A 22,712-nucleotide genomic window follows, 5' to 3' on the forward strand; every position below is an offset into this window, starting at 1 on the left:
ACGTGAAGCATGTCGCCCTTGTCGACCCAGCCAAGGTTTTCCTTCCACCACTCCACATAAAGCTCGGCTTGATGAAAAGTTTTGTACGGGCAATGGATCTGAATGGGCGTGGGTTTTTATACCTCAAGGAAAAGTTTGGCAACACCTTGTCGGAGGCCAAGATCAAGGCTGGTGTCTTTGTTGGACCGCAAATCCGACAGATTATGAAGGACGAAACTTTTCCGACAACTCTAAACCCCAAAGAGCTGGCAGCGTGGAGGAGCTTCAAAGCTGTGACGGACAACTTCTTGGGGAACGAGCGCGCAGACAACTATGAAGAAATAGTGCAGCAGCTGCTGGAGTCCTTCAGAAACTTGGCTCCAGGATGTCCCTGAAAATCCATTTCCTACACCAGCACCTGAACTTCTTCCCTGACAACTTGGGAGCAGTCTCGGACGAGCACGGCGAGCGATTCCACCAAGAGATTTCACTCATGGAGACGCGTTACCAAGGGCGGCACAACCCGAACATGATGGGCGATTTCTGCTGGTTCCTGCATCGTGAAACTGACACAGAGCAGCACAAACGCAAAGCCAAATGCCTAAAGCATTTTTAATTACATTCTAGTGGAGTTTTTCTGTAATTTCTATAATTTTGAAGCATTCATGATGAAATAAATGAATAAATGAATTTTTGTAAATTTCATTGAAATCCTGACTTCTAGGCAATGGGAATATTTCTGTTACTGAAAATCCTGACGTGATACAGCAAAACGGTTATGATTTTTGAAATCAGCGTACCCAAATTAGTCTAAATCACTTTACACATCTCCAGTAAAAAATTTTTGTTGTTCAGTGTTATCAATTCGAAATCACACCTGGTCACTCTTCCATGGCTATGCTGCTTCCACTCTCCCAACAATGGTGGAGACCTTCAATATCACACATGAGATCAGGGCAGTCTCTGTGGATGTCTCGAGCTTTTGATACAGTCTGGCATCCTGCCTTGCTCTCCAAACTGTCTGTCTATGGAATCCAAGGCCAACTCCACTCTTGGATTACTGACTTCCTCCACTCTCGTAATCAATGTGTGGCTCTCAACGGCATCCTTTCATCTCCTCTCCCTGTCAAGGCTGGAGTACCCCAAGGCGGTGTTTGAGGCCCCATATTATTCATAATCTTCATCAATTATCCCATCGACTCTGGAATATCCTCTTTATCTCTTTGCTGATGACTCCACACTGTCAGAAAGATGAGATATGTCACAGCAGACAGACAGCAGCCTCTTCCCTATCTTTAGATCTTGACAAAAAGAAAATAAAAAGAACTCACAAACTGGTCAAACACAATTTGGCTGATGTATACACATTGTCCACCCTTTGCATTTTCCCTTACCCCTCAATTGTTACCTGCATCCCTCATTTGTACATCTCTGTCTACTTTCCCCCTCCACCCTGCTGCTGACGTTTCCACTTTGTTATGTTGTGTCCTGATTTGTTCTGTGTAAACACTTTCCCTAGACCATGTTTAAAAAACATGTAAAGCTAACACCATGTTTAAAAAATATAAAAATAAAAAACATTCAAGGACAGCCATTTTTGAGCAACGTATCGCCCCCTCCCCCGGTAAATAGCGGGGTCCGACAGCACCACAAACAGCGCGGGGATGTATCGGCCAACTTTATGTTCCATCAATCTACAAAAATCATTCACTGCCTTAAGAATGCATACAAATGCAAGATTCAATTAAAGGAACAATGACCACGTGATTAAACAACAGTGAATTGTATTATATATTTGTATAAGGAGTAAACGTACATCATCATGAGACATGTTTATTGGAAACCAACGGCAGACACTCGACTTGACGTGCACACAATCCAGGAACAAACCATCTCGTATTGTCCAAAAGCCCTCTGTCCGTGTCCACAATTTGCTTCATTCGGTTAGACCTCGGCTTAACGCTTGCCACCAACACGAGGGGCTTGCATCTTCATGGGTTTGGCAATCCTCTGCTTCTGGGATTTCTGTTGGACCTGAAGCAAAGGAATCCAGGTTACAGGCTTACGCAGGTGCACACATGATGTGGAGAGGACAGGTTAGGGGCTTCCACAGGTGTGCATATAATTGTGGGGTGTGAGGTGTGTGTGTGTGTGTGTGTGTGTGTGTGTGTGTGTGTGTGTGTGTGTGTGTGTGTGTGTGTGTGTGTGTGTGTGTGTGTGTGTGTGTGTGTAAGAGGGTGGTGCACACACCGATCAGGGTGGGGGGAGCAATAGGGGGCAGAGGTACATCATAAAAAGAGGAACAATTTGGACTTGGTGTGCAAGTGAAGCATAGAAGTGACAAACATAACGATCACAAAAACAAACTAAAGCAAAGTCGATGATACGTCAAGCAAAGTTGAAAGATGGCAAAAAAGTTCCACAGCATGATGGAAGGACAGGTGGAGCAGATTACAATACTACCCCCCCCCGTTTTTCGAAGCGGGGGGACAAGAACAAAAAGGGCAACAACAGATGCAAAAAATATCCTCATCAGAATGGAGCACAGATGAGGGCTACCAAGAGGTAGACGCTCATTTCACACACTTCATTTCCAAAAAACATCTTTACACATACAAGTATGCGTAACCCCAGGGACAAGTGTATCTGCGTATCTGGGACGTGACGTCATCTTTCCAAGAAAGAAACGTTTCCGAACTGTGCCGTGTTAGTCTTGAATACAGTGTTGGATCATACATGGGGTAAAATCCACACATGACAATAGAGGTGAATTTACCACCCAATCCTCCACAGGCTTCATTCCTTTGACGCAGTTTCCAATCACTGCTTCCTATGTGCACTTACTCCCACTTTCTCAAAATGAGTGGGAAAATGAGCACAGTTCAAATATAACACGTGACCTCAAAACTTACTGGTTAATATTGTTGTGGTGTCGGGTCTCGGTGGCGAGCACAACCGCTAGGGGGAGCAGTAGAGTCGGCTCCACCGAACACCCGGAATTTAGGTCGTACCTTTCAGATAAATCCGAAAAGTCACGGGTCCCTTATCGGACCGAAGTTCGCCAATAGGTCGACCACGTGAGGTAGGGTCAATTGCCAATTTCAATATACCTAATTACCCACGTCGTCAAACTACAGCGGAAATTCACCCTCGGCAGGATCTGCACGATTTGGGCCGTTACCGAGCCGGATCCGAGCCGTACCCCGAGCGGAGAGTACCAGAACCCTGCCGGCCAATTGCACGATTACGGCAACAATGAGGCCTCCTAATTCCCGTTCGCAGCGTGGCAAACCAATGATAGAAAGGACAAGGATGAGCTGGGACATTCAACAAGAGGGGATTTATTTACAATGGGGGGAAGGGAAGCACACAAAGAGCAGAGTTATCCGAATAAAGAAATGTAATGCACAATGAGCAAAAGAAAGCACTTACACAATTCTACTTAGAGACAGGGCCCACGGACACACACACAAATACCCCAGAAAGAGATGGACCTCAAGGTCTTTATTGCCCCTTCAGCTTGGAGGGAAGAGAACGTGCTGGCTACTTGGTCGCGTTCGCACGGCTGCACGACCGCACCTTCCTGGAGCACCGGTCGCCAAAGAACGGACCAGGGCAGCCGAACCCAGAGGAGGTGAGACGAGGTGATCTCTCGTGATGAGATGGTCGACCACTTGTTATAATGCGCCAGACGAGACGCCTCGGATGCAGTCAGCCGCAGACCCAGACAGAAGCGTGCTCGAGCAGACGGGACACAATCTTCAATCTTTTTCCATCCTATTTTGGGGTGGGTCCACTCCCCCATCGCCTGCTCCCATTGGGAAGACGGCGTGTCGCAGCTCCGCCTTCTTGAGAATGACCACCCGGCTCTGGTCCGCGCGTCGCCCATTGAGCGGAAAATGACGCAAACCCTTATTTGGCGCGCAGCCAGAGCGAAACGTTCCGTGCCCATATTTGGTCCAAGCCAGATCGAAATGCTTCGTGACCATATTTGGTGCGAAATCCACACCGCCTTGGGCATGGAATTCCGCACACGCCCGCATGCCGGCGAGCGCACCAAGAGCGCGGACAATGCCGCGAGCAGTGTTGTCGTTGTTGTTGGTGATGTAAAAATCCTAACTATAAAATAATTCACAGTGCACGTACAATTAATCACCCATTAAACATAGGACGGGACCCTACCTAGAAACACATACTTACCGATATAACTGATCTATTATGACCTGAATGTTGAGTGCTCATGGCTGCCAGATTCGTAACAATATCACGGTACACGGGAGCAACAATTGTTATTTTACAAAAAGTATTACGGTCATGCTACATTCTGCTTTTCTGAACCAATCAACACACCATAATTAAACAAGCAACATGATGTGAGCAGATGAGTTGATGAAGGAAGTGATAAGACTGGAATAAAGTGAAGGATGAAAGAGGTCACAAGGCATGATATCCTACCTTCACTGGAATCGGTTTCTTACTCGCTGCTTTTGCTTTCTTCACTTCTTTAGCAGCTCTGTACATACGGAGGGATGAAGAGGCGGGGGGGGGGGGTGGGGGACAGAAAAGGATACAAATCAAGTGCACATTTAAATGGTTATTTCAAGTTTCCCACGGTTAAACAATCACTATTTCGATATCCACCTCCAAAGCCTGCTTTCAACAAAAGCTGCAAGATCCACCTTCACAAGCACACCGACTGGATCGGTTTCCAAATGGCCTTTGCCAACACAAACGAGTCACTCATTCGTCTCTCCTGAAATTTCTTCAACGCCATTACATTTCGAATCCATCCCAAGCCTTCTTCGAGAGAACGTCTCTTCCTGCGTGATCCTAAATTCTGGTGCACGTCAAGCCATTCTCGAGTTATCCGCATGGAGTATCGAGAGACTTCTTCCGGTAATACGGCTTCACTTTGAAAAACCAGGTCTCGGTTAGACGCGTCCCTCCATGCCACAATCGACATAATCCGCCCTTTAATTCTGCTCCCAAGTGGGAAGACTGAGAGCCATTCAGGTTGGCCCAGGGAGCTATCTCTTCCCTTCGACCCCCTCAAATACCCCTTCCGTTTTTTTGACTCGACACAAAGGTCAAGGATCGTATTTCCACATTTCCTCCAAGAGCTGCCCCCCACAACCTATTCATACACAACACGTTACTTGATGAACATCATTGTTGGTACTCCATGCATGTTTCTCATTCCTTCTCAAACCACCTCCTCATAAAGCAAAATCAGGTCTCTACCTCATTTCTCAACTCCAATTGGTCCCAAACCTATCAATGTCCACCTTTTATAAACCTGTCTCAACCACCAGGCTTCATCCTCACGCACTGGGTTTCCAATTCTCAAGAAAGACATCCTTCCATACACATTCAAATTGACAAAAAGGGTCAAAAAAGGACTGGTCCCACAAAGGGTCCAAAAGTCAAAACCTCAAAATTATGACATCACTAATCCAATAAGTAGTATAGTGCAGTATATATAATTAGTAGTATAGTATAGATAAGATAGTACAGTACTTCCAAATCCAGTACCATTTTAGAATTTTTTTTTTAAACAAAAACACCGCATCACCATTCCTTCCTCTCTCTCTTGCAGTTTAGGCATCACCTCATCAACTATGACTGACGTTGCTTTTGATCCAGTGATGGATAAATCCTTTCCAAACACACGGTGAGAGCAATCTCCTTGGAAATCTATTTCGATAGCATTTTACAAGTTTGGAAACCAGCTCTTCTCATCACAATCATCTCTACGAGTACGAGAAGGCCAAAAAACTCCATTTGTTTGACAACTTTGGACGTGCCCGTGAACGAAGCGACGCTTAACTGGGAACCCCTCCACGTACATGAACTAGTCTCAGTTGAGAACCAGGCTTGACAGGGTTCCCACTTATTTTGAGATGTCTTTTTAAGAACTTTTAAGGGCTAAAATAACCCCTTTTTAAGGACCACATCCTATAAATTCCAGGGGTAAATTGAGGTGAGTCACCTAGAAATTAACAAAGATAGTAAGTTTACAAAAAATCTATTTTAATACTGAACATACAGAACACAGCAGGAGCTTATTCAGTCGACAAGGCACAACGCGCCACACAGCCAATTGGCAAATTCACTTCACAGTTACTGTAGAATCAGCCAGGAGCAGTCACAAGTTTCCAGATCGCAGCACTCTCAATGTTAATGTGTTATGTTAAAATGTTATTGTAGGTGCTGCCACCTGCAAAGTTGCAGCAGCTCCTGATTGTCCGACTGCAGCAGCTCCAGCAATAGCATTGTCCAGGCATCCTTTGATGTATTGTGCATATAAATTTGGGTCAACAAATTCTATAAATGCCGATGATAATGGATATAATACGCATATTGTTCAGCTCTTTTATCGTGATGACAGCGATCACAATGGCGGCCGAAGTTTGCCGAGATGACCCGAATGCAGACACGTGACCACTTCGGCAGCCAGATGACCCGAATGCAGACACGTGACCACTTCGGCAGCCGCGCAAAAACAAAGCCACGTGCTCTGGCATGAGGGCGGGCGGGAATGAAATGAGACCATGCCGCTAAACCGGTAAACAGTTTTTTTCAATAAAATATCATTTTTAGCCGCATTGCGCATAGCGAGACGTGGCTCGAACAGAGCTCCGTGTTCTTATTCTTCTTCTTCCTCTGGTGAAGACAAAACCTTTAGGACTCGGCTCTTTTATATACAGGATCCGGATGTCCTTAAATACTAAACACCTGTACACATCCTCGCATTGAGGGTGCCTTTTGAGAGCGTCTATCATGAACTCTTAAATATATTCGGACATTTGCTTTAAAGTTTCGAAAAGTTCACGTTACTATTTAAAGATTATTCCATTTAATGTATTGTAATTTCGTAAATACACTTTTTTCGTCATGAACGACGATCGCCCATTACGGGTCTCGCTATTGGCTCCGTCAAGGCACGTGATGAAATATTGGAAGTTGTTTTTTTTTTCTTCTTCTTCTTCTGGTGAAGACAAAACCTTAAGGATGCGGCTCTTGGACACATTTGTCCTTGTTTAGAATACTAGTGCGAGGAAAATGAAACACCCTTTACCAAATAACAGGAAAATCTGATTTTTATTGACTTTTATTGACTTTTGAACATTTTCCTGAAATTTAAGGACATTTAAGTGCTTAAATTGTACAACTCAGAAATGTTGGACTTTTATGGGTTTCAACGACCCGTACGAACCATGTCAAGATTCTCGGGATCTCCTGCCAAGTTGGTGAGAAAAACTGTCAATGTACAGTCAAGTTGCCAGACATGCAATCCTGTATTGTAGACGTGCAAGCTATAATCCCCCTCTTCGCCTTGGGTTTTATATAAACTATCCAGCTTTCACCCCGTTCTGCTCCACTCTTCCTCCTCCTACATTCAAATACAATCTCACCTGCCACCTTCACTCTTATTTCCATCTTCAGAATTCATTTCTATTTCATCTGCCGCAATCTCCATAATATCAGTCACCCATCAAAATTACCTCAACATTCCACTGCGATTGTCCCGTTTTATCGCAATTTACATTCCCCTTCTACCCCCACTAATCTTCCACGCCACTGCAATTTATCCATCACCACCATTTTGAACAATGACTTTCAAAAAATTAAACTGCAAACTTGTACAACTCTGCAGTTGCTCTTGCTTGCTTACCTGATTGCTTGTTCCCTCTGAGCTTTCCGAACTTCAGGTTTCTGGTTCCTTTTGGCCAGGATATCAGTAAGAGCCATTCCAACAATGGTCTTTTGCACCTTTGCCGATTTCCGCACTCTTCTCTTGCTCACTTCATCCTAATGAGAGATGGGGTGGGGAAAGGTGGGGGTAGAGGGGAGGGGTGTCAAAGGAAACAAAAGGGCAAAGAAAATCAAGGCTAGTGCGGTACAAGCCCCCCGCCCAAGTTTGCAAACCACAAGTCAATCAAAACAGAATTACTGTGGGTCTCAGAGTGAATGATAACATCAGATGACACATCAGGTGAAAGATGGTGATAAACAAATCATCATTGTCCCACAGATTATGACTGCAGAAGCGAGTGTGAGAAACAGCAAGGAGGGAATGAATCCCTAACCAATGCAACTCACGTTGATCAGTGTGGTGGAGGTCAATTCCGATTTGAGATACAAGCGCAAGTCAAAAAGTATCCGCAAAATATTTTCATTTGAATAATACAACTACAATTGAGCATGTACAAGAGCATCATTTTTCCACATAGTCTCCATCTTTTCAACACACTTAGTCCATCAGTTCACAACCTTCTATATGCCCTCAAAAAAAGAAAAAATTTTGGCTGAGTGACGAGCCACACATACACAGCTTCTTTCACTTGTTGGTCACTGGCAAAGTGGCGGGCTTTTAAAGTATCCGTGAGTGGACCAAACAGGTGAAAGGCTGAAGCGGCCAGGTCAGGACTGTACGGAGGATGCTCCAACACCTCAAAGTTCAATTTCCGGAGGGTTTCCACAGTATGGGCGGCAGCGTGTGGTCGAGCATCGTCAAACAACAATGCAACCAACAACTTTTGACAGTCGCCCTTGTTTCCATCAAAGAGCTGTTTTCAACTGGTCCCGGAGCACTTCATAATAACGGACAGTGTTTACCGTTGTGCCCCCTCTCTTACCATTCCAAAATTGGGCCTTGTAAGTCCCAGAAAAGTGTAAACATCACTTTTCAGGTCAATAGTTGACTTTTGAACTTCTTCTTGACTGGTGATGTCGGATGTTTCCACTCCATACTCTGGCGTTTGCTCTCTGGCTCGTAATGGTGGATTACTCTCAAAAAAGCATTCCCTTCATGACGAAAGCAGTTAAAAAGGCTATGGCAGATTGTCACACTGTTGCACTTCTGTGAGTTGTTTTGGAACGCATCTTGCAGAAACTTTTATGAAAGCAAAGACGGTTGTTGATGATTTCATGTGCAAAACCACAACTGACGTTCAGATGTTGTGCCACTTCGTCAATAGTCGACCGTCAGTTATCCAGAATCATGGTACGGATTCGTTCAACGGTTTCTTCTGTTGTGGACGTGGTTGAGCGTCCAGATCGTTCATCATCAGTGATACTTGTGCGACCATTTTGAATATGGTAATTCAAACATACACACTCCGCTGCGGTAAAGCACTGTCCCTTGTGCTGAAAGTCTTCAATGGATTTCTGCCCCGGTACACCTTCACTCGACAAAAAAATAATCGTATCACTGCATGCTGCTCTTCTTTGGTGCAAACAGACAGCGAAGCAGTCACGTCAACTCCAACACAAGGACAACCACTGACTACTCAATGTTGAAACTGCTTCACAATGGCACAGACACTTTGTGCTTGCACGTGCAAGTACAATAAGCAATGTAGTCAACACAATACAGTTTTTCATAAATCATTGCGGATAATTTTCAACTCACCCTCGTACATTTTGTATCTCACTGATCGGCCGGACCTGGATGTCGACGTGAACTTGAATCAAAATCGAATCGGCTCGTTCTGGTCACCGAACCAACTCATCCAAAAAGGTACTTAACCACTCAAATCCGTTTTTGTTTTGTCTGAAAGTTTTGTCCGAACGAAAATTATAATTGCGGACACACCCAACCAATCATCACACACGCCACCTGTGCATCAAATTTTGTCTGAATCTGACCATAACATTTTGAGATACCATGCTCACAGGCAGACAGGGGTGAAAAAACAATCTCAGTCCACATTCGGTGGTGGAGTTTTGCTCTCTGGCTCGTAATGGATTACTCTCAAAAAAGCCTTAAAACCACCTTCTCCCCTTTGATTCAAGTGAAGAGCAGATTACAAATGGAAATCAATCATTGTTTTGTAAATAAATACAATATTTGGATTTGTGATATTTTTCTCCATTAAAATATGGATTATAGATTGGAGTAGATCTGAGATGGTGTATTTTTGGCTGAATCCACTGATGCTCACACCTATTAGCCCAGTTTGTGTAACTGGAGGTATTCAACATAAAATTATTTCTTCTCTGGAGGAGAGGTGGAGGGGGGAGGTAAATAAAGTTGAAGTTTTAGCACATCAATGAACCTACCATCACAAATTTCAGTCCACCGAAAACATGGGACCACGCACATCCATGGCTAACAGTGTGTGTATGCATGTTCGTAAGCTTCGGCAAACATGTGATCAGGCATCAACTGAATGAAATAATATGAATCCAGATGAAACAATAATAATAACTAGAGGGGGAGCACTCGGTAGAGTGCAAAACCTCCGCCGCCAATACTGCTAGGTCACTCAAGTGAACCTGATATACTATTAATTCAATTTGACGTCAACAGTGCTCACAGAGTTATAGTTTGCAACTTTCCCTTTTACTTTTAACTTTTACATACTCAATCCATTCGTCATAACTAGATTCCTCGAGACAGAAATTGATTTTACGTGGGTATATCCACCTGAAGTTCCAAAATCAGTCGCAATTATAATTTTGGCATGTTTTTATTGTTGGAAATCACTTATAACATGGAGAAATGAAAAAAAAAAAATCGAAATTTTGTTGAGAAAAAAGTTGCAATTTATTTTTTTCCTCGAACAATTTTTTGGGGTGGGGGGGGGGTGGAAATCACTTAAAACATGCAGAAATGCAAAAACAAAAATTCTAATATTTTTTCAAAATGGCCGCCATAACGGCATGTTGGATTTTGGACCAAGTCCAAAATCTAATGGCACGATCCTTGGACCATACCGAATCCCCCCACCAAGTTTCGTCGAAATCCGTCCAGGAGTTTTTCCGTAATACTGCTCACAAATAAACAAACAGACTGGTGAAAACAGTAACCTCCGTCCATCTTCGATGGCAGAGGTTAACTAGCATAACCTGCGCTCTGCGCGACATGTTGGGGTGGGTGTGTTTGAGAAATGAACTGATACAGAGTCTCAGTAGTAATTGTACTTTAATGCAGTAAGTGGAATACGATTTCACTGTTTCAGAACCATTTTATTTACTTTTTTTTGTACCATGCACCTCATATGGTCTTTGAGATAATGTAAGCCGAATATCACGTTACTTGAGCGCAGAACAAAGTTGAAGATAGCGCGACACGAAACCACAAACTCGGAAATAATATATAAGATAATAATAAAAACACAAGGAAAATTTATCTCCGACTTGGAGCCGTTCTACTGTCAATGTGATCTCGGTAATTACAACCTCTCAAATGTCGGTAAAATAGGAAGGAACAAATAAACATCGAGGTTTCGATGAACTAAAGTCATTTGCTTTGGCCCGAGCAGGTGAAACACCTTACCTGCTGCCCTTTGCGATGCTTGCGACGATACAAGACAGTCCAGCTGATTTGCCGCGGGTTTCGCCGGGAGAGGAAGAGCGATTGTGCTTTGCTGTTCAGGAAGTTGAAAACCTGGAGAGGCAGAAGTTACCCTGGCATTCAAATATCGGTTCATTTTTTTTTGAAATTTTAAAAATCGGTCCAAGTTAAGACTTTGTACAGTATTTTATTAACCGCGTGCGTAAATGAGATAAGTCATGCTCGGAAACGTCTGGAGTTTCGGTGTGTGGCGTGTATTGAGCCTGGTGGCTCTAAAAACGCCATTAAACACAAAAGGAGAAGAAGAACACCTGGTCCACATCAAAAGAAGAATTATTCACAATAGTTAGAGTCCAATAACGGAGTACCCATCTCAAACTATAGGGGAGCACTCGGGAGAGTGCAAAACCTCCGCCGCCAATACTGCTGGGTCACTCAAGTGAACCTTATATCTTATTCATTAAATATGATGTCAACAGTGCTGACAGAGTTATAGTTCTTTTCTCCATTTTTTTTTGGGGGGGAGGGAGGGTTGGAAATCAATTAAAACATGTAGAAATACAAAAAAAAAGAAATCGAAATTTTGTTGAAAAAAATGTTGCAAAATTTTTTTTTTTCTCTAAAATTTTTTTTTTTTTGGGGGGAGGGGGGGTTGGAAATCACTTAAAACATGTAGAAATGCAAAAAAAGAAAAAAACATTTTCTCTAACAATTTTTTTTGTGGGGGGGGGACCAAGTCCAAAATCTAATGCCATGGTCCTTGGACCATACATAACCCCCCCCCACCAAGTTTCGTCGAAATCCGTCGAGGAGTTTTTCCGTAATACTGTTCACAAACAAACAAACAAACCAACAGAAAGGGGTGAAAACAGTAACCTCCGATCTTCGATGGCAGAGGTTAATAATCTTACGTGGTAAGCTTCCCTTGTGTGTCATGTTCAAGAGGAAGAAACTGCCCAAAGACAAGTTTCCAGCCGGCATCATTGTTCGTACGCAGCAGAAGGGGGGGATAGATGAGGGACTTGTAGTGGTGACTATCTTTTTACATGTATCAGTTTCTACATGAAAATCCAATACAGGCAGAATTACTCCACCGAGCTTGTTCCTTACATGCTGATGCAATGTTAGGAAATGCTGGATAGCAGGGCGTGGTTTAAAACTCGGAACAACCAATCAACGCCGAGTACTTTTCTATACGAGGGCAGGAAATGGATTTTAAAGGAAGAAGAAGAATCTCATGAGAGCGAGGAGCCACGTGGGACGGTGAAGCTTAAAGAAGAACCAGTGCGGCTCGGTTCTTTTGGCTTCCTTTGATTCTCTTTGTTCTTCCTAGTTCTCTTCGTTTTCTCTGGTTCCTTTCAGCGGTTCCCAACTTGCTGATTACTCGCGGCGACTCGACGAACTTTCTTACTTCGCAGGCCTTTTAATTCGACCCAGGTTGAGGAACATTAGCTGCATCTCGATGGAATCAACACAGATGAACTTTCCGACTTCTCGAACTTGGTATTTTCATCAGTTGAAAAAAAATCAACATTTCGTGACGTGTTTCCCGCTGGGATTTTCGACCCGGATTCCGAGGAGCATTGGCCACATGCATCTTGGATGAACTTTCACAAATACTTCCGTTGCTACATTGGCTGAGCATTACGTTGACTGGGAGACTGCCAGCGTTCATCGGGAGGCTGTGAAAGGTCGACCTCCCAACGATCTGTGGGTGGATCATCATGGGGTGGGACGAGATAGCGTCGGACATCAAGCGAGCACTTCTGAAATGCTGCATCTCCAACAACAAACGGCAAAGAGTGCGACATCATTTGGGAGCAGGCTGCAAATGACGGTGTGGTAAAATAGGCTTTAATTGAACTTGTAATGGGGTAAAATTCTAATTAGCCTTAATAATGCTCGTGTGCCAGAGAAAATTTAATAAATATATACTGGGAAAGCTCAGCAGGGAGGTTTTGTCTGCTGTGTGCAACTTCCTCCAGATACTAAAAGCCTTTGTAATCCTTATCCATACTCCGCAAGCCCACGTATGCTCCGACCAAAAGGTCATATTCTCATCCTCCCTTGTCCGGGCCATCTGAAGCGAGACTCAGATAAGGAGCTGTTTTTCAGCCTGTGTTTGTGATTTTAAGAAGAAGAAGAAGTTTGTGACGAAGAAAGCGTCGACGAGGATTTCCTCGGGTTGAGCTGAAAAGCTTCATCAAACCCAAACGACCCTTTTCAGGGCCACACATCCACAAGAAATATGTATGATACCGGTAGCAATAACTTTTCTTCCTTTTTGTATATTAATATTTTGTAATTTCCTTTTTGTAATTATTCTTGTATATTAATTTCCTTTTTGTAATTATTCTTGTATATTAATATACTGAACATAACTAGAAACAATTAGAATGCAGAAAAACATATATTTACATCTTAAAATATCAATCTTTACAATTTTCTCATTTTTCCCGAAGCCAGGTGGCGGCCATATTGGATTTCCATTATTTCAGGACTCCCCCCCCCCCCCGGAGGATCCCTTTGGACTTTTTTTCTGTCACTGAGGACATATCCAGGAATCAAAATCTGTTGAGTTTGCTTTTGTTGCAATTTGTGGGAGGTCATCCGACATTTTGCCTGTACTATATGTGGAAGAGCCGCACCTCCCTGCCCAAATCAAAGACCACTCAATCTCTCAATCACTTGCTCTCTCTCCATATAAAGACAAATATAAAATCACCACCACAACCACCTGAGTTTGAAGAGGACAGGATTCAGATTGGGAATAAGAGTTGGGAGAGGACAGGCTTGAGATTGGGAATGAGAAAGTTGGGAGAAGGCAGGATTGAGATTGGGAATGAGAAAGTTGGGAGAAGGCAGGATTGAGATTGGGAATGAGAGTGGGGAGAGGACAGGATTGAGATTGGGAATGAGAGTGGGGAGAGGACAGGATTGAGATTGGGAATGAGAGTGGGGAGAGGACAGGATTGAGATTGGGAATGAGAGTGGGGAGAGGACAGGATTGAGATTGGGAATGAGAGTGGGGAGAGGACAGGATTGAGATTGGGAATGAGAGTGGGGAGAGGACAGGATTGAGATTGGGAATGAGAGTGGGGAGAGGACAGGATTGAGATTGGGAATGAGAGTGGGGAGAGGACAGGATTGAGATTGGGAATGAAAGTTGGGAGAGGACAGGCTTGAGATTGGGAATGAGAAATTTGGGATAGGATAGGCTTGAGAAAGTTGGGAGAAGACAGGCTTGAGATTGGGAATGAGAAAGTTGGGATAGGATAGGCTTGAGAAAGTTAGGAGAAGACAGGCTTGAGATTGGGAATGAGAGTTGGCAGAGGACTGGCTTTAGATTGGGAATGAGAAAGTTGGGATAGGATAGGCTTGAGATAGAGAATGAATGAGTAAACTAAGCAAAAATATGAAGATTACCTTGCAGTCTGTGCGTGCGTAACGCTTTCCATGACCAGGATACACTTTGTACCCACTGAAGTTGCAGAGCTCCAACCTTGATGAAAAGGGTAGAGGGGTGGAGGGTTAAAACAATGTATGTAATCAGTATATGCAACCAACACTTTGCTGCATTCAATTTACGATAGGGATTCCAGTTCTCCATTGGCACCTGAAAGTTCATCACCAAAAGCTTGCAACATAACAAGATTATGGGTTTTATGAAAATTCGAGGATCATCGTTATGTTTGTTGAAAAATGTAATTTCAAAAAGAACACACAAAGGTATGGTGGTCATGTATGGTGGTCATGTATGGTGAATGTGCCCTTCATATTCTACAGGAGCCAAATGGAGGAATTATTTGAAGCGTGTAAAGGAGTCCCACATCTGCTGGGTGTTTTCACCTCATTCCCACAAATTAACAGGTCAACATATGACTCAAGGGTGATCGCTGCGTTAATGTGACAAAAAGGTCTACAGAACTCAAAATCTTACAGTATAGTGGCCTTGTGGCCATTGGGACATCGGCCCGCAAGGACTGGAATAAATTGGCCCGCCAGCTTTTCTTCCGCAATAGAATTTCTTCCTTGATGTAAGCTTTCATTCTACTTTCAAAAAGCTTCATGTTTGTCCTATTTTGTATAATGTTGTCCCAGTCTACGTGGCTTAAAAAACTTTTCCCCATACTGTCATAGTCTCCATGATAACTCTTACTATCAACTTATCACACTTTAACGGATAACACATATCTATTTCAAAACATAGTGTTACATGGTCAGTCTTTCCGATTGCTGGACGAGTCAGATTAATTACCAAGTCTTCCTCATTTGACAAAACCAAATCGAGCAAGCTTGGCTCTTGACTCTCCCAAATCCACGTGGGTTAATCTACGTGTTGATATAAAAACGAGAAGAGCACTCGGTAGAGCGCATACCCCCAGCCCGCAATGCCTGATCCACGAGAACATATTGGGCCAAATACATTTTTCAGATATCGTGCAAGATATCGTTTTTTGCCTGATCTCTCAATGGTGACTAATCACTTAAAAAATTCTCGTAGTCGGATTCAGATCTTTACCAAAATTGAATCAATTCTTCCACGTCACACATCCAACATGTCCACCAAGTTTCATCCGAATCCGTCCCCAACCTTTTTGAGATATCGTGCCATATAGCATTTTTGGCCCGATCTCTCGATGGTGAAGAATCACTTATATAATTCTAGTTGTCGAATCTGGATCCGGATCTTCACCAAAATCTAATCAGTTCATCCTTGTCACACACCCAACCTATCCACAACTTTTTAAGTTATCCTGCACACAAAGACAAACAGGCAGACAAACAAGAAGACAACATCATGCAGAGCATGATACTTGTAAAATTCATAAAACCAATTTGACCTCGAAAATAATTGCTTGGTTGAATTCAGTGGCTTGAAACATAAATCCTCTTCAAATTTCAAGTCAATCGGATGAAAATTGAGGATTTTAGAAATACCACTTTAGTTGTTGTCCTTTGGCCTATGTTGACCTTTTGACCTCAAAAACAATAGGCTTCTTCCTCATGACAAACTGTACCATGTGGTGAAGTTTCGTGAAGATCGGTTTAAAATTGTGACCTGCAGGTGACAGACAGACAAACAGACAGAATAACAAAATCGACTCACCAATATACTTGAAAAATCGTCGATTTTAAAAGTAACAAAGGGAAAGAGGTGAAAACATCACCTCCTTCACCTTCGGTCAGGTCAGGTATGGGAGTATGCGTCAGAGCAGCGCGTCGCTGCGTCCACTTTCCGCTGGTACTCCAGGAGCCTCCGTCTGGCCATCCCCCAGGCAGATGCCTGGCCCATCCCAATGAGGTGCTGCAACCACGAGGCACATGGTCGGCCCATTGGGCTCCTCCACTCACGAGACTGCCTCGTTGAGAGAATATAGTGAGCAGGATCAGCGTCAGGAAAACGAGTCACATGTCCATACAGCCGCAGCTGACGCTCACGGACCATGCAGGTAACAAATCTCATTTGAGTCTCTCTCAGCAACCGCTCGTTGGACACAAAGTCCGACCAGCGATAGCCAAGGATTCTCCGAAAAGACCTGGTACCAAAGAAATTAAGTCTCCATCTCAGATCCTTGGTCAGAGTCAAAGTCTCACATCCACAGAACAAGACTGGAAGCACCAAGGACCTGAAGACTCGGACTTTCGTCCTCCCGCACAGGTACCGGCAGCGCCACACCCCATGATCCAGTGAATCCATGACTCCCCAGGCCCGACCCAGACATCTATTGACCTCTGACTCGCAGCCAGCAGAGACATGAATATCACTGCCAAGGTAAGTGAATCTCTCCACGACCTCAACATCCTCACCACAAACAGACACAGACAGGACAGCAGCATCCAAGCTGTCATTCGCCTGAATGACAGTGGCGGACTCGTTCCACGCCGACAGCAGCATCATCATCCACCTTCGGTGGCAGAGTTAATAAATAATTAACGCAATCCAGGAAAAGAACTCGAGTCTCTGGTCCAACAGGATGGTCGGTGAACCAATTGATGTCCTCGTCATAAATAAATAAATAAATAAATAAATAAATCACCAACATCAATCATTTTTGGGTGACGTAATCGAGCTACTCTCGTTAATAATAACAATAATAATAATAATACTAATAATAATAATAATAAACACAAGTCAGCGCATTGTTCGTGGAAGAGGTTGCAGGAGGACTTCGATAAAATCCACCCAAGCAACAACCTGTCCTGGATCCTCCAGTTGTTGTGATGTTCATCCAAAAGGACTCCTGGAGAGAGAGCACAGTCAGTGCAACAACATCTGGACGATCAATGGACACTCGACCTTTCACCCGGGCCCTCATGTCCCTCATCTCGAGTCACAATTTAGTACAAAGACATTCCAGAGACTTAAACCGAGTTTACAAACCACAACTGCTGGTTGGGGCAGGGTTAACGAACCAAACTAATCATGTCTGGTGGTCGATTTTAACCTGGTTGTTCAGTTGACGTTGATATCAGTATTTTCGTCGCCTCATCCAACCTCAAACACGACAAAAGCATAAAAGACGACTCGACCATGAACTGCACAAATATCCCTTGGAATGTAACACGAAGAGGTCAATGTGAGTGGATCGAGGTCCACTTGATCCCAACACGAACGACGCAGGACCCGATGAAGGCGGATTGCGGGAGCACTCACTTCATCGTGACGGTTCCCACAAAAATGGCGCCGGTGAAAGAGGAACCGGAAGAGGAACCAACGGCAAACGACAACATTATTATTATAATTGATTTTGCTGAGGTATATATTAAATTTAACAGAACCAAATACTGAGCGGTATATAATATAATGCATACCATTCTACATTAAATTAAAAAAAATAATTTAATAACAAGCGCGAACTATACCGACATGGCCTTCATAGAGTGCACGAAACAAAACATCCATCCATTGGGACCATACTCTGTGCAGAGCGTTGATGCTACCAAAGCAGTCTCCTTGGCTATTGGACACAATCCTGGACGGATCGCCACCCCGACACAGAATACCAGCAATCTGGCACTCATTTTGCCGACCTCGGAAGGATGGCAGGCAGAGTCAACCCCAACCTGGTATAAGTTCAACAGCCGAGTGGGATTTGAACTCAGGATCCAACGATCCCCAGTCCACCATCCTAACCATTAAACCAACACCGGGCATGTTAAAAGAAACAGGCAGTATGGGAATGTGCAAATAAGTAATAACCCATCGATTAGTTAAGTAAATACGAGTGGAAGAGGGGTGTTAATAATGAAGAAAATGAAGAGATTATCACAAGGCATTACCAACATGTATATGGTGCCAGCCAATAAGGGACAATGTGAAATGGTCACGTGACTTTGCATGAACACGCGTCCTGAAGCGCTGTGTTCTGCCTGAACGTGTGCACTTCCAGGTACTTATGAATCCTGGAGTCAATAAACAAGCTCAAATGAGCGAAGATCCTCATCTTCTTAATGATGCCGTCATAAAAACAAATATGACGTCATTGTGACATATCAGGTTTGCGATAAATTATCTGTGCTCATGCCCGGCTTGATTCCCGCAAACAAAATTCAAACAGCTTGCCTAGTTTCGGAGATAATGGTGTAGGCGATTTCCATTAGCGGCGATATTAGGACGTCAACTTTTTTCTAGGAAGAATTTCCAAAATCGGAGATGGTTAGTGCCTGCGCGTGGGCTTTCTGCATATACATGGCAAGTTTCACGAAGATCCGATGAAAAGTCTGGGTTGTGAAACAAAAAGTCAAAAAATAGGAATGACGTCATAAAAATTTATATGACGTCATAGTGATGTATCATATGTGCGGTAATTCATCTTTGCTAATGCCCTGTTCGATTCCCACAAACAGAATTCAAAAAGCTTGCCTAGTTTCAGAGATAATTTTTTAAGCGATTTCCATTAGCAGAGATATTTTGACGTCATAGCTTTTTTTTTCTCAGAGGAATTTTCAAAATCGGAGATGGTGACTGTCTGCACAGGGTGTTTTTACATATATATGCCAAGTTTCAGGAAGTTTCGATGAAAACTGTAGGATGTGAAATAAAAAAGTCCACAAGAAGAAGATGAAGAACAACAACGTGAGTAAGACTTAGAGATCCTCCACGAGGATCCAATAAAAACCGACCCATCAAGAAAAAGCCTCAACGAGCCACCAAACGTCATGATTGGCTGTACTTAATTAATGATGGTTTACTCATGGCATCACACTCACACCACGACCCCTCCTACCCATGTGGCTCTACCCAGCGTGAGTTCCAAAAGCAGAGTCTTCAGTGAATTGGAAACCGAATTCCACAAGTAAACTCGGATCGAGCGATTCAGCACCCGCCATGCTTTTCGGCATTTCAACTCTGACCCAGGAGGGCAGCGAGAAGAAATAAAAACCATGAATGGAAATGTGAGAGAAGAGATAACCTTGAAATGGTGTATGGAGGGATATTATTGGAACGGTAACAAGAGGTTGATGGAGGAGGACGTCGGTGATGGAGGAGGACGTCGGTGATGGAGGAGGACGTCGGTGATGGAGGAGGACGTCGGTGATGGAGGAGGACGTCGGTGATGGAGGAGCACGGCACAGAAGGTATAAGACCAGATCAGAGAGGGAAGAGCAGCTTCGTCTTCTCGTCGGTTCTCCTTCACCGAACATTGAAGGCTCACCTGCACAACACTGCAACATCGAGCTTTGACTAATCACCTTACACCGTTCAAGAAGAGCCTCGTGGTTCAGTTCAAACAAGGAATCACATGGAAATTGAATGCACGAGACCATTCGACCCATCATTCCTGGACTACACCACACCAGAATAAATAAATCCGTCGAGCGAACCACTTAATTTCATGGGGTTGGGGTGGGGGGGGGAGATAACGAAAGCGTGGCAGGCTCAGAACCATCACCAACCAAGGTGTTAAAAAAAAAATTTCTGATGTGAATTTTTTTTGGGGTGGGCGGCGGCTGAAGACGGTTTTAGGGTGAAGAATGGACAACACCGACCACACTCTCCCCTGATGAGACTTTCTCAAGACATCACAATCAGCACACATGCCCACAATCACCCATCCATACTCGTGACCTTTGAGTCCTGTCAAAATCCCTATACCCCTCCATCTCAAATACTTCCACATACCTAATTCATATTTAAACTTATCTCCTGTTTATGCTACCACTACCTTTCCAAGGAGACCATTCCATGCATGAACTACTCTCTGAAAGACCCCTGCCTAACTGCCGTCTTAACTCTCCTCATTTACTCTCAGGCTATGATCCCTGGTCCTATTGTTATGAATCTGGCAGCAATTTGCCCACAACAGCGAGAGTCCCCGCAGTTCAGTAATTTCGATAAGTATGTGTTTATAATTAGCACCCTCCCGATGTCTAAAGGGAATTACATGTGTGTGCTGCGAAGTTTCTTTCTTGTTAGATTTTTTCCAATACCCAACGCCAACAAATCAATCCTTCGTTTTCGCACCATCGCCATCCATCGCCCACGCGCAACGTGTCACGTACAGGGGTGAGGTTCCCTCTGCCCACCGTGAGCTCGTCCAATCGACAGCGGCCGGCCTGACAACCGACCCGAGATCCCCCCTCCCCGCTACAAGGGTGGATGGGGAATAGGGTGCTCCCCTGGTTGTTCCGTCTGGGTTCTCAGACACGCACAGGGGGAGGGTGGTCGTTTCACCCTCTCACCGGACCTCCTCCAATCACGGATGGCCACCATTTTCCCCCACCAAACCAATCAGGAGGCTCATCGCCTCATGGCCGACTCCGCACCAGCCAGATGGAGTGTTCGTCCCGTCCAATAAGGGGAGGCCACTGATTATTGGCCTTCCCGATTATTGTAAATAAACCCCTGTTAAATGTTCCAGTTCGTTGCCTGTCGTTTCTATCATTGACCCAGTATGGTTCGGGCTTGAGAACTAGGAAGGCCGATTGTGCTGCAAGTTGTCATTTGGGCCGGCACGGCTTTGGTAATTTCTACTTGGTTACGCCGGATCCGAGTTGGTCATAGTGACTCGGTTCGGACAAAGTCGGCCGAGGGTGTGGCTTCCCCGGTAGCCAGACCACGTGGCTAATTAGGTAAACTGGAATTTGACAAAAAGACCCTAACCGAGCGGTCGAAATATTGGCGTTCACGGTTCATTAAGCGACCCGTCGACTTTGGAGTTATCTGGAGTGACGACCTTCAATTCCGGTGTTCGGTGGGAGATGGCCCAACTGCTCCATCTAGCGGTCGTCCTCGCCACCGAACCTGGCACCACACTATCACTGTGTACTCTGCTGAAAAATAGGGGCAATACCCAAGGCGCTCACCTGGTAACGGCCTGATAAGAAAACGAGAGAACCACTGGTAGGCATGGATAACACACAAAATATGCAACGGAGAAGAAAGTAAATATTAAAAGTTTTTTTTTTTAATGTCGTGAACAAACTTTGGTACATCATGAGTGATGAAGGTTGTGGCAAAGTTTCATCAAAATTGCACGATTAGTTTCTGAGAAGAGAGAAAATACCTATTTGGGGGGCAAACCCTCCCATAAACCCCACAGACCACAATTTTTCTAATGCTATGAACAAACTTTGGTGCATCACGGGTGATGAAGGTTGTGGTCAAGTTTCATTTAAATCATGTCTGCAGTTTCCGAGAAGAAGTTGCATGTGTTGGCGGACGGACAGGCGGACGGACAGGCGGGCGGGCGGACAGAGCGCCATCCCACAAGTTCCCCGGAACTACGCTCCAGGTGAGCTAACAATTCTTCTGCACTTATTTTTTCTGTTCTCTTCATTATCTTAAACATGTCGTAACCTCGTAATCGCCTCCTTTCTAATGTATAAAGTCCCGTCTCCTTCAGCCGCTCCCCATAGCTGAATCTAGCTCGGCACGGAATTAATCCAGTATCCCCTGCGCTGAACCCTCTCCTTGGGAGCTACGTCCTCTTCGACAACAGCCAAGTTGAAATCTCCTTTTTTTTTTTAACCATCACCATGTTGAAATTCCAAGCAAGTTCTTACGAATACAAATGTAGATGCAACGCTTTAGCATCGAGATGCAAATGGAAACCCAAAAGCGATCCATTTCAATGGAAATATCCAAAGTATTCCGTGCCATTTCAGACCAAACATTCAACCCTCGATGATGTGCCAAAGCATTGCCTGAGATCTTCTCTCTCACTACATGCCCACCGCCATGTCAAGGTTTCCCATTTCTGCCAATGACTTTCACTATATCCGTACAGACCCTGCTCTCACCCTTCGTCTCCACTTCCTCTGTGGTCCGGTGCGTCCGCTCATCATCTCTCTGTGTTCTCTTTACCCCCATTCTGTCTATCAGTCCCTTAACTCGTCGTTCTGCTCTTCCACGAGTCTCTCTTCACCGATACATAAGGTAATCATTATAAACCGCAATTAAAAAAAAAAAATACAACGAAGAATG

At 44.2% G+C, this 22,712-nt stretch overlaps 1 protein-coding gene across 2 annotated transcripts; it reads right to left on the reverse strand.

Moving 5' to 3' along the window:
- Positions 1–1,796: 1,796 nt before the first annotated feature.
- RPL24 (ribosomal protein L24) lies at positions 1,797–18,017 on the reverse strand. Of its 2 annotated transcripts, XM_085849422.1 has the most exons (7): positions 17,731–17,885; positions 17,481–17,526; positions 14,708–14,783; positions 11,264–11,374; positions 7,655–7,791; positions 4,435–4,492; positions 1,797–2,013 (listed from the first exon to the last, which is right to left on the reverse strand). In XM_085849422.1, the coding sequence occupies exons 1-7, from the start codon at positions 17,816–17,818 to the stop codon at positions 1,936–1,938; spliced, it is 594 nt and encodes a 197-aa protein (XP_085705548.1). In that variant the 5' UTR covers positions 17,819–17,885; the 3' UTR covers positions 1,797–1,935. The 2 variants fall into 2 exon arrangements, with proteins under 2 accessions (XP_085705548.1, XP_085705547.1); XM_085849421.1 differs by lacking the exons at positions 17,481–17,526; positions 17,731–17,885 and adding an exon at positions 17,940–18,017.
- Positions 18,018–22,712: the final 4,695 nt, after the last annotated feature.

Source organism: Eptatretus burgeri, chromosome 12 (genome assembly GCF_056783735.1).
Source record: "Eptatretus burgeri isolate ZD-2024b chromosome 12, Ebu_testis_v1, whole genome shotgun sequence".
NCBI lineage: Eukaryota > Metazoa > Chordata > Myxini > Myxiniformes > Myxinidae > Eptatretus > Eptatretus burgeri.